Below are 13424 nucleotides of genomic sequence, written 5' to 3'. Positions count from 1 at the left end.
CATTTACCAAAATGGACAAGAGACTCCCTAGTGATGGATGTGTTGCATCCATTTACCTGGGAATACAAATTCTATCCAGGGGTTCACCATCTCCACACTCGCATAGATTTATTTTATTGTACTGCAGACGCTTCCATGAATGTGGGTGACTCTGAGTACCTGTGGCCACACATTGTTGAATCATAATCCCCTGAGCCTAACGCTAAGGTGGGGTAGAACAACTCCTAGTGTACCCACCTGGGGCCGTATTATGGGGAGTGCCACGGGGCGTATCAGCCATTTATGCCTATTTTGTGTGTCCCCAGGGTACTCTGGTATTACAGACGGGGCCGCAGATGCTTTTGCGTCCCCTTCTGTAATACCGATAACCCAGGCACACTTAAAGGGCTAGCGCTATCTGCAGGGGGCATTCCATCATTTGCATGGGGGCTTCCCTTAAACTCAAAGGTGGCGCACTGTCAGTGCACCCCGTGATGGCAGCTCTGTGGCAGGGAGAAAGGGGGTCCTATGGACCCCCTAGACATCCCCTTGCAGGCCGGTGCAGACACACCTGCACCGAGTTTTCACATGATGGCGCTGCCCTCAAGGCAGCGTGAGTTTGGGGCTGCCCTGAGCGCAGCGCATTCACCATAATGCGGCAAATTACCCTTCATTGCGCTGGGCGCACCTTTTAGAAAGGTGTGCCCAGTGCAATGAAGGGAAACCTTTTAAAAAGGTACACCCAGCGCAATGAAGGAAGATGCACCGCATCTATATTGTGGCCCATGGTGTCTTTCTCCGACACTAACGCATGACCCTCTGATCAAATCCGAGCTGGTGGGCCACAAGGGTCCTCTTTGACAATGACAGGACGGCAACAATAGGGTTACTGGAATGGGACACATTCAAAGTGGTGATGAGAGGTAATTTCCTACAAACCAATCCCGGGATGAAACAGACTCTTCTCCGGAAAGTAGAGATATAGAAAGAGGAATCCGCACACTGGTGATTAACTCTGTCAACAGGAACACCTCAGGTGTGAACTGGTACACGCCAGGACAGAATACCGGATACGTCTGGAACACCTGAGCAACCTAAACTAGAGGGAACTCGCCACCTGACAGCATGCTGAGGTGAAAATGGCAGAACGGATATTATCGTGGCTCCTAAAGGCGGAGATTCCCAGAATGGTGGTTGGAGCTTTCTGTGCTTATAGCGAGATATAGTTAACACCCAAACAGGCATCACCACAGTGTTCAGAGGATACTAAGAAGCATTATACGAAACCCCACGGGACACACGAGAGAGTAAGATGATCCAGTATTTTGAAAACCTACTGCTCTTAACAGTGAATGACACACGACTAAAATTGAGCAAAAGCCTTCAATCGCATGAAATCCAATTGGCACACAAATGGCCAGGGCCTAGGGACCTAACGTTCTCCAAGTATAATTCTATGCTGCATACAGTGCAATACTAGCCCCATTATTATTCAGGGTACACAAGGCCAGTCAGTCAAAAACGGTGTCAGATATCATGCCATAAATTAATACTTACAGTGTTAGTGCTCACTTTATGAATTTGCCCAAGAACTTTCAACAGCTAGAATTAGACCCCCAGGGGGAGCAGGTGAGCCATTGCTCTATGGTGAACTTAATACTTTCATCTCATGCTTACCTTTATATGTAGGTTGCTTTTAGTGGAATACGGATCATGACACTTCGTTTCAATAAACATTTTCGATGGAGCATGTGGAATATGAAGTTTTTTCAAAACATCAAACGTGTTTAGCAGACACTGTGCACTTGTTGCTAAAAATATATATTTTTTTAATATTTGTTTATGCTTTTTGTTGAGTCCCAACAATGCATGTCTAACTGACAAAGTTATGTACAACATTATTTCTTCACCACATTACTTACTAAATCTAGCTTTATGAATGCATGTTGTAAGTGATGAATACTTCATAGGCAGAGCTCACCATTGGTCCATATGCATAAACAAGGGGAACATACAGAGCATACAGTGGGCCTTACATATGTGTTCAAAAGCAATGGTTGACAAAATACCACTTTACATAGAGCACAAATGATGAAATGCAGTGCCTAGCCTTCACATATCTGGAATGTCTTTCATTTTTTCCTAAAAGAGGGTATATGATTTGTTTTATTTTATTTTGCTTGCTGTACCAGGAATAAACTTACTAACATTTTGCATCATGATCGTGCCACTTTTGTGGGGCAGCCATGGCGTAAAATGCTAGTAGATGTTTACAAAGCCACATAAGGTACGACTTGATCAGTACAGGGGCTTGCGCTGCATTACGTTACATATCATTTTGGGAGGCATTCCATGGTAGAACATGGGCGCTCCCGTGCATTCACCCATGGATTTCACGCAATCCCAGATTCACAAAGGTTTGTAAATATGGGATCGTGTGGAATCGCTATGCCGCCCAGAGGATGATGTAACGAGGAGAAAAAACGTTTTTTCTCCTTGTTATTTCCTCCTGGTATGTCTGCTGCGCATTGCAGCACACATAGAAAGAGGAAAATGCCTCAAGGGATTGTTTTTGTGCAGGAAGGTATCTCTCGTTGCACAAAATCAATTATTCTTGTAGCACAGGCCCTCTTGCACCAATGGTGTAGGGGTGCCTGTTTATGTGCTAGGCTGCCAGAAGTGCACCAAGTGCACCATATCTTAGTAGACGTGGCACATTTCTGCTCTCTTCTTTTCACGCAATGTTGTGCCGCAAGTTGCCTTGCTGCACTGCTTTGCATGAAAGGTTTAAATGTGTCCCCTGATATTTAGTAAAAGGATGCTCCGCGAAACTCTGCCCTCATCATGACAGATCTATGTTTGACAATGTTCCAGGTAAGAAAGACATACATAAACCATGGCCTAGTTCTGTGTTTTAGATGATAGTTTGTAAGTTGCTGATGTATGCATTGTGATTAGCTCACAAGTGTCAAGAACCTCTGCACATATTGTGCTTTTCCATTTGTGATCCCCCTAACAGCTGTAGAAATGCAGGCATTTATATCCATTTCAGGGTAAAACACGCGTAAACTATCCCCTATCAGAGATTACCTGAGATTTCTAAATAGCATTATGAAAATGCTGTTGTTATCTTGCTAAGTGTTGTCAGACATGTTAGTATCTGTTTTCTGCAACACTATCTGAAATATAACATTTCTCAGTCTTATCAACAGAGTATTGAGACTGATGCTAGGCCTTCTACTAAGGTTGAGCTATGTATTATTATGCTGCTCTGTTTTTTTGAGTTCTACATTCCAACAAGAAGGGTTCTGTGTTTTTCATGTGTCAGCTCTGATCGAGTTGTGTCCTTGTTAAATACCTTTGTCGGTGTGTTTCTCATCTACTTCCCTATTTTTCTTGAAAGAGTTTATCTCTACCAAGCTCGAGTCGTCCAATCTAATCTGAACATTTAATTACTGGAAGAGGCTCAGAACCACTCATGCCCTCTAATCTCTGTCTGCATACTCCTTCTAAATGAGGCCCTGCTCACCACATGCCTCAGCATGCCCGTCCACATTCCACCACTAATTAGTTTTGGCTTGATGGCTTTAGTGATCTGCTTTTGTAAACAGTATACACATAGAGTAAGCTCTAGAGGGTTTCTCTCTCACCATCATGGAGGTTGCTGGTTTGTGTATCATTCCGCCTCTTAGGGAGTACCTACATTGTAATGCATGAGACACTCAAGGGACTATCAGCCAGATTCATCATTGTGAAATTGGCTCGCAAAGGCCAGATTCTGAGAATCTGCCTTTGCAAGCGCAATTTTTGCATTTGGGATTCATCATCCCAAATGCAAAATTCGCTATTACAGACTCGCAAAAGAGGAACATGATGAATCTGGGGGTATGTTAGATCTCAAAAGAACAAGGAGTCATCACACTTTTTTGTCACATTTAAACCTTTATCTAACACATGGTTTCTCAACACAAAGAAATCTTTTTTTCCCTGCAGTACATAAACTGTCTGATCCCAAGAGAGAGCCTCAACCTAAAACAGCTAACTTATTGTTGGCTTTTCTTTTTTACAGACTACAAAAGACCCTAACTCAAAATGGCAGTGAAGTCATACAGGGCGAACCTAAGGAAACTGGTAAGGAGACACCACAGCAGGCCAAAGCCTCACAAGGTCCTCAATTAAAACTTCGATCTCTAGAGATATTGAGATGGGCATCTTCGCGTCAAGCCGTAAGCAATTACTGAACAGTTCATTCAAATCGCAGTTGTTACTAGCTTTTGACAAACAAGTTTATCGTGAAGATTTTGAGCATTTGTGGTTCAGCAGGGACAATTGAGTGCCACGGTTAAAGTCGGTCACGTTTATAAGCCTTCTAACTTCGGAATGTTCCATTTCTGTCAGAACGCCAGGCTTCTTTCACTTGCATACAATTGGTTTGAAAAATAATGTTGAAGTACAAAAAAGTGAAATGGCACTTCCTGCACAAAAACATTCATCCCCTCAGCGCAGGTACCCTTGGAAAACAACACAAGGGTGTCTGCCCTGGCGCACTGCTACTCTCCCCTGCGCCCGCGCAGGAGAGGCGAGGAATGTACCATATATCGTAGATATGGCGCATTCCTGCCCTTTTATTTTGACGCACGGCAGCGCAACTGGAAGACGTGCGGTGCTGCCACGCATCAAAATATTGTAAATGAGGCTCATTGCATTGTGCTTTTTTGTATTGTAGGTTGGAAAATGCTTTTCAGGCAAAATGTGAGGCAGGAAACAAACTAGGGGTCAATCTATAAGGGTGTGGTAATCCAGTTTGCAGACGTAAAGGGATTACAAGTGGCTTGGAATTTCTGGCACATATCCACCGGCTAAAAGTAGGTAGAAATGTGACCAAGAAATGGGTCAAAATTTTGGAAACATGGGAAACAGGTGCAGTAACAACAATTTCAGGATTTTATACATAATTGGATGTGTAACCAGTGGTAATAGCTCAGTAAAATCACCTACGGTAATACCACCCAGTATCAATAATATTGTGTGTGGTTCTATTGGGCAGTGTTAGTGGGTCACTTGCAATCGGGGCTTTTGTCATTACCAAAGGACAAGTACATGAGCCTCTCTGATTATCACTTGTCTCAGTTTCAAACACGTGTAAGGGAATTGCCTCAATTTTAAAGATAATCAGTGTCATTTGTACAAGTAGAGAGATTATTAGGAAATCAAGCCACTTCATTTGAGTGCAGGTGGATAGATTATCTTGAAAGGAAAACATCATAAACCAATCTAAGGAGAAGAATCCATGCGGAATACTTACTCTTCATATGCGTGGAAAGAGAAAGAAACATGTTCTCCATGGACTTATTGAACCCTTTTGACTGAAAGAGATTCTGAAAAAGACATAAAAGAACAGATAACTTGTAGATTGTAATTCTTATCAATAGAAATATAATTTCCTCCTCCAATAAACATGTACAATGGTACGTATAAACAACCAATCAGCAGAAGCATATCAGCCCGGGTAAAGAAAGGCAGACCTTGCGGTTGTTTCCTTCGAAAAAGACGTAGGCATATGATAATTCACTGAAAAAAACCATAGGTTTCAGGGGCGATATAGTTAGTTGGACATTTCGCTCGTACAAAACCATTGAAATTCCCGTTATAGTTAGTTCAGCTAACTATAACTTATGCGCACGCAATGCACTGCTGATGACGTCACATATTACATCACTCATGACATGGTCAGTGACATCACTCATGACATCACTGATGACATCATCCAGAGAATGTGTGTTTTTCTGAAAATTAAATATGTTTTATATCTCAAGGTCGATGGAAGAGTAAATGGGTATATAAGTGTCTAAATGGATGATTTTGATTTTTCTTTTGAAAAATTGATTGTATAACTGACTGATTAAGAGTATCTTAGTGAATACATGGGTTAGTGATGAATGTTAAATATATACATTTCTGTATCAGCCTCTCACTTTGTGTATAAGTGGCTGCATGGGTTGGTGAGTAGCTACATGAGTGTCTATATAGGTTATTATTTGTTTTTTTGAGTATCAGAGTGTCTGTATGGTTCGTTGGGGGTCTTATGTAGTGCATAGATGCATGACTGAGTGACTCACTGTTTGTATGTGTTGAAGACAGCATGTGTGCAGGACTGTATGGGTGGATGAGTGTGTGTGGTGAGTAGCTACATGAGTGTCTATATAGGTTATTTTTTTTAGTATCAGTATGAGTGTCTGTATAGTTCATTGGGGGGGTCTTACATAGTGCATAGATGCATGAATGAGTGACTCACTGCTTGTATGTGTTAAAGACAGCATGTGTGCAGGACTGTATGGGTGGATGAGTGTGTTAGTGAATGAATGACTGTCTCAATAGTGTCTTTATGAGTAACTACATATGTTTTAAACTAGTATATGTGAGTAGTGGTGTACATAAGTGAGTATATGTGAGAGATTGGAAGAGTTCCTGCATAAATTAGTATGTGTTTCTATAAGTGATTTCTTAAGAGAGTAAGTATGTGTAAGTTTCTGTAGCAGTAAGTGTGGTGGTGTCTGTATAACTGTATATGCAATTTAATGGATGTTTGATACTTTGCATGTGTGACTATGTGTGTGAGTAACTCTATGGATGAGTGTCATTGTGTAACAGGATGTATAGGTGTATGAGTACATATGATGAGTGAGTACATGTATGAGTGACTGTATAGGACTGTTGGTGAAGGAGTGGATGTGTGAGTAGATCTTGGAATTACTAACTAGGTGTGTTGTAAGTGGTATTGGTATGTCCATTGTTTTGAAAATGTTAGTTTTTATTTTTGAGTGTGCGTATGTAAGGTTATATTAGGGTGAGAGGAGGTCTGCCACTCTATCACAAGGATGATGTAATCAGTGATGTCATTTGAGATGTCATCAGTGATGTCATAAGATGTCACTGACCATGTCATGAGTGATGTAATATGTGACGTCATCAGCAGTGCATTGCGGGCGCGTGTGTTATAGTTAGCTGAACTAACTATAACAGGGGAATTTCAATGGTTTTCTGAAATGTGAAGTGAAATGTCCAACTAACTATAAAGCCCCTGAAACCTATGGTTTTTTCAGTGAATTTCTTCTGTTTTTTAAATGCTAATTCCTAACTATAACGTGCCTGAAACCTATTGTTTGTTCAGTGAATTTTAATGTTTTTTAAATGCTAATTTGTAACTATAACGTGCCTGAAACCTATGGTTTTTTCAGTTAAATTCTAAGGTGTTTTAAATGCTAGTGTCTAACTATGCCTACAGAGGTAGGACATGTGAAGAAAGAAGAAAAAACACACAGAAAGAAGAAAAAGAAATGCAGAAAGAAGCAACAGAAGTCCTCAAAGATGAAGAAAAGTGCAGGAAGAAGGAAGACGTGCAGAAAGAACAAACAGAGGAGCAGAAAGAGACCTTGTTGCAAAATCATCCTGTACCCTCAACTTTTTCAGATGGATATTGGTGGTAACTGACTCTCACTAACCAGTCCTAGAGCCAGTGCTATGCTAAAAGACCCTTAGAATACAGTTAAAACACCTACATACACTAGGAAACATTATGCGTTGGGGTACCCCTGTGATAATCATGGCCTCCTCTGTAAGACCCTAGTACATAATAGGGCAGGGGGATTAAAACTATCTCTTAAAATGCGCCACAGGGCGCGTTTGCACACTGGGGAAGGGAGGGGGGGGGGCTAAACTGACATGTGCAAACATGCCCTGTGGCTGTTTTAATTTGGTGGATAAAGTCCCCTTGAATCCTGAGGGTCCCTTGGGTACAACTAGCCCACTAGGTATCTCCAGTTAGCACCACAGAGCGGCGTTGCAGAGAGGTGTAAAAAGGGGCACGGCCTGGACCACCTCTCGGCAATACAGCGTTGCTTACTGGTTGCACCTGGTGGGCTAGTTGGCCCCTAGGGGCCCTCTGGATTGAAGGGGAATTATTTCCCCAACTTAAAACGCGCCACAGGGCGTGTTTGCACACGTCACCTCAATCCCCCTCCCCTCCCTTCACCACTGTGTAAACGCGCCCTGTGGCCATTTTAATTTGGGAGAATAAGTCCCCTTGAATCCTGAGGGTTCCTTGGGTCCAACTAGCCCACTTGGTACCTCCAGTAAGCGCCACAGAGCTGAGTTGCAGAGAAGTGTAAAAAGGGGTACAGCCTGGACCACTTCTCTGCAACGCAGCGAAGTGGTGCTTACTGGAAGAAACTGGTGGGCTAGTTAGCCCCCAGGGGCTCTCAGGATTGAAGGGGAATTATTTCCCCAACTCAAAACGCGTCACAGGGCGTGTTTGCACACATCACCTCAGGCCCTGTCCCCTCCCTTTCCCACTGTGTAAACACGCCCTGTGTCCATTTTAAGTCAGGAGATTAGGTCCCCTTGAATCCTGAAGGTCCCTAGGGTCAAACTAGCCCACTAGGTACCTTCACTAAGCGCCGTTGCGGAGAGGTGTAAAAAGGGGTACAGCCTGGACCACCTCTCTACAACGCAGCACAATGGCGCTTACTGGAAGCACCTTGTGGGCTAGTTGGCCCCCAGGGGCTCTCAGGATTGAAGAGGAATTATTTCGCCAACTTAAAACATGCCACAGGGCGTGTTTGCACACGTCACCTCAGGCCCCGTCCCCTCCCTTTGGCCCAGTGTAAACGAGCCCTGTGTCCATTTTAAGTTGGGAGATTAAGTCCTCTGGAATCCTGAGGGTCATTAGGGTCAAACTAGCCTACTAGGTACCTCCAGTAAGCGCCAAAGAGCTACATTGCAGAGAGGAGTAAAAAGGGACGTGGCCTCTGAACACCTCTCTGCAACGCAGCTCCTTGGCGCATACTGGAGGTACCTGGTGAGCTAGTTGGCCCTCAGGGACCCTCAGTATTGAAGAGGAATTAATTCCCCAACTTACAACTCGCCAGGGGGCACGTTTGCACAACGGTGAAGGGAGGGGGCGGGCCTGAGGTGACGTGTGCAAACACGCCCTGTGGCGCGTTTTAAGTTGGGGAATTAATTCCTCTTCAATCCTGAGGGTCCCTGGGGCCAACTAGCCCACTAGGTACCTCCAATATGCGCCAGAGAGCTGCGTTGCAGAGAGGTGTTCAGAGGCCACGCCCCTTTTTACAACACTCTGCAACGCAGCTCCGTGGCGCTTATTGGAGGTACCTGGTGGGCTAGTTGGCCGCCAGGGACTCTCAGGATGGAGGAGGAATTAGTTCCCCAACTTAAACCGTACCACAGGGTGTGTTTGCACACATGTCAACTCAGGCCCCGCCCCTACCTTCACTACTGTGCAAACGCGCCCGGTCGCACATTTTAAGTTGGGGAATAAACTTCCCATGAATCCTGAGGGTCCCTTGGGTGCAACTAGCCTACCAGGTACCTCCATTAAGCGCCACAGAACTGCGTTGCAGAGAGGTGTAAAAATGGGCGTGACCTCAGAACACCTCTCTGCAACGCAGCTCCCTGGCGCATACTGGAGGTTACTGGTGCGCTAGTTGGCCCCCAGGGACCTCCAGTATTCAAGGGGAATTAGTTCCCCATCTGCAAATGCACAAAGGGGCGCGTTTGCAGCGTGCTGCAAGGAGAGAGAGGGGCCTCCTGCGCAATGCCGGACTTTTTAAAAAAAACATGTAAGAAGGGAGGCTGTGTGGCCCCCCTTTTTTTCCTATTTTTTTGGCCCTGGGAACCCCATCCCCCAGGGCCTGCCCCCTATTTAAAAAAAATAAGAACATTTGAAAGGGGGCCGCGTGGCCCCCCTCCCGAGGCCATACTCTGCCCTTGGGATCCCATCCCCCGGGGCATGGCCTTTTTAAAAAAAATTGTTTTGGTGGGGGCTGCGTTGCCCCCCTCTTCAGGCCACTTATGGCCCCTGGGACCCCATCCCCCGGGGCCGGCCTTTGTTTTTTAAATTTGAGGGGGGCCCTTGGCCCCCCTCCCAGGCCACTTCTAGCCCCGAGGACCCCATCCCCCGGGTCTGGCCCTCTCCGTTGGGGAAGGGGGGGTCCCCAATCCCCCCATGGTCCCGTCGTCTCCCCGCGTCCTTTGGGAGCCGGCATTGCTTTTCCACATGGGGAGCTGCTAAGATGCAGCTCCCCGTGTGGAAAAGCAATTGTCTTTGGTTTTTGGAAAAGAGAGCAGGTTTCCTTGCTCTCTCTTCCAAAAACCAAAGCAGTTTGCTATGGCAGGGTGAGAGTCGCAAGGCTCCCGCCCCGATCTGCCCCTGGGACCCCATCCCCCGGGGCATGGCCTTTTTAAAAAAAATTGTTTTGGTGGGGGCTGCGTTGCCCCCCTCTTCAGGCCACTTATGGCCCCTGGGACCCCATCCCCCGGGGCCGGCCTTTGTTTTTTAAATTTGAGGGGGGCCCTTGGCCCCCCTCCCAGGCCACTTCTAGCCCCGAGGACCCCATCCCCGGGTCTGGCCCTCTCCGTTGGGGACTGGGGGGGATCCCAATCCCCCCATGGTCCCGTCGTCTCCCCGCGTCCTTTGGGAGCCGGCATTGCTTTTCCACATGGGGAGCTGCTAAGATGCAGCTCCCCGTGTGGAAAAGCAATTGTCTTTGGTTTTTGGAAAAGAGAGCAGGTTTCCTTGCTCTCTCTTCCAAAAACCAAAGCAGTTTGCTATGGCAGGGTGAGAGTCGCAAGGCTCCCGCCCTGACATAGCAAACTACGGTGTCCCTGGGGTGGGCACCCCGGGACACTGCAGGAGCCGGCCCTGGGGGGTGGCGGTCCCCAGGGCCATGACAGGGCTCCAGGAGGGGGGCCCGTGGCCCCCCTCCCAACATTCCTAAAACCCCGGGGAGGTGGTGGTCCCCGGGGTTGGGGGGTCCGTCACAGACCCCCCTATTTTAATATTTAGAGCGCCGGGGATGTGGCGGTCCCCGTGGTCTGTGGGAGGCTCAAGCACCCCCACACAGGTTTTTTTAAGCCCTGTGGGGTGGCAGTCCCTGGGCTGCGGGGGGGCCGTGAGCCCCCGCAAATATAGTCTTAAAGCCCTGGGGGGTGGCGGTCCCCAGGGCTTGGGGGTGCCTTTGAGCCCCCCACCCATGTTTTTTTGAAGCCCCAGTGGGTGGCGGTCCCCTGGGCTGAGGGGGGGGGCTTTGAGCCTCCCACAATTAATTTCATAAAGCCCTGGGGGTGGCGGTCCCGGCGCTTGAGGGGGGCCTTTGAGCCCGCCCGCCCATTTATTTTTGAAGCTCCAGGGGGTGGCGGTCCCCAGGGCTGGGGGCCCCTCTGGGCCCCCCATTAAAATTAAAATATTGCCCCCGGGACTTGGCCCACCCTGGGTCTAAAAAGCAACGAAGCACTGGAGCCCGCACTTAATTTTTTTTTTTTCGCTGCCGGATCCATGGATCCGTTGCGCATCTAGCCGATTTAAAAAAAAATGTTGGGGGGGTCCTGGGGGTCCTTGTGGGACGCCCTAAGCAGGCCTAGGGGTTCAGGGTGTTTCTACCCTGCCTCCTTTTTGCGCACTTGTTTGACTGATTTCTTGTGCCTCGGCACAAGATGGCTGCCAACACTTCCTGGTTTTGAGTGTTGACAGCCAATTAGCATACAGCTCGTGATCGGGAGGGTGCACGGATTCTTTGCGGCTATAGATATATAAAGATTTTTGATTTTCTCAGCAACTACTGAACGGATTTACACCATTTAACAAAAAGGGTTCTTTCTGAACCAAGGGCTACCTTTTTGCCAAATTTGGTGTAATTCCGTTAAGCAGTTCGGGCTGTAGCCTAGTCTAAAGTTTCCTATGGGAAATTGCATGGGGAAAACATGTTTTGGGACCACCCTATTTTTCTCGGCCCCGCTTCTCGAATCACCCTGAAACTTTCAGGATAGGAGCGGACCGGAATGGGCCATAAGTTCTGATAATTTCACAAAGATTCGTCTATCGGCGCCAAAGTTATTGGGAATAGAATGTTGCGAATTTCCTATGGAAAATAGGTCCTAACTATAACTACCTACTGGCGACCGCCAGTAGGGAATACACTATGCAACACTGCACTGCTCTGTTACATTATGTACTTGTGTGTATTTCAAGGCTACACAGCGCTATATTTTTTAATGCACCATCATGTAATGCTATATCATTTAATGCTAAATTATGCTGCTCTTTTTTGCATAGTAGTTACATATGTTATTTAATTACATTGTTGAGTGTGGGGTCATGACTCATAAGACGCAAACTATGAGTGGGTCATGTCCCTCCCCTCCCACCCTCAACATTGGTAATACATACTATATCACTCTCAACTGATATGCATATATGGTTTATGGCATACTGTTTTTCATGTATAGAAGTGATAAACAAAGGTAATTGACCTTGGCCAGGGCCTCTTCTCAATAGACCTTCTGGACATGGTCCAATTCTTTCCTTGTAAAGTGACTCTAAAATGGAAAGAAGCTTTGGCAAAGCAAATAGGTCTTACTTATGCAATAGCTATTAGCTTTGCAAATGTGTTTTGCCATGCTGTAGAGCAGTATGCCTGCAGTGTAGCAAGAATAAAAGTGAGAAAAGCGCTAAGACATGGCCAGCACTTCTTTTTTTACTTATGATGCGGTGGTAGACAGGAACATGGTGGGAAGGTGGGAGGAAAGAGGCAACATGAACAACAGAAGTAGGGATCGGGACAGTAAAAAAAATCACTATGGCGGGTCAGCGCTGGCTACATCATAGTGCTTTTTTTTGTTCTTATTATGGGTGGGGGGGCAGCACGGACAATGGGAGGGTGGCTTTAGGAGGGAGGAAGCAGCGCGGACAACAAGAGGGTGGGTAAAGAAGTAATACCCGCCATAAGAAAAAAAATTATATGAACTGGCCAACACTGGCCGCATTTTAGCTCTTTTTTCAACTTTTAGCCATGCTATCCGGCTCTACAGCATGTCTAAAAAACAATGACAAAGGCAATAGCTCTCACAGAGATTAAACATATTTGCTTTGCCAATGCTTGTTGAACTATCGTGTCCTGAAACAAAAGGGAGATTTTGACGGGTTCAGTGTTGTTTCACGCTTACATATGTTACTACTTATAAAACAAAGTTTAGCCCATTTACTGCTGCTCTAAATGTGTCGGTGAGGTTTACTGTGATACGGCATGCTATGGTATCCACCTGTACATTAATCTGAGTGGATGGTTTCTGAGTTGTAATTGCTTTGAGTGATTGAAGTGGACTGCAATGGTCCGTCAGTATTTTCTATGACTTTGGAAAATTAAAAAAATGTGCCCACACAAAACACAGGTGTTTGCTTTTCTCAAATAATTGATACCACTTTCCCAGATGTGCACAATCTGCAGTGTATTTTGTAGTAAGTACATATGTGTTTTCTGCATGACTCAGAGGCGAGTGGCCTACTGCCTTTAAAGTGCTTTGGGGAGTCTCGCTGGACCTTCAGTAAAGGTGACTTGGCTGTGCGCAGCGATCTGCGTCATCTCGTTATG

General features: G+C 46.0%; 1 protein-coding gene across 1 annotated transcript in view; it reads right to left on the bottom strand.

The window, feature by feature from the left end:
- Window positions 1–13424, bottom strand: part of SYTL3 (synaptotagmin like 3) — a 653935-nt gene that overhangs the window by 290576 nt on the left and 349935 nt on the right. Inside the window, exon 7 of the mRNA XM_086927324.1 lies at window positions 5285–5357. Within this exon, the coding sequence (XP_086783450.1) occupies window positions 5285–5357 (73 nt within the window). The remainder of the gene's footprint in view (window positions 1–5284; window positions 5358–13424) is intronic.

Source organism: Lissotriton vulgaris, chromosome 6 (genome assembly GCF_964263255.1).
Source record: "Lissotriton vulgaris chromosome 6, aLisVul1.2, whole genome shotgun sequence".
Lineage (NCBI taxonomy): Eukaryota > Metazoa > Chordata > Amphibia > Caudata > Salamandridae > Lissotriton > Lissotriton vulgaris.
This window is presented reverse-complemented; position numbering and strand designations above follow the sequence as displayed.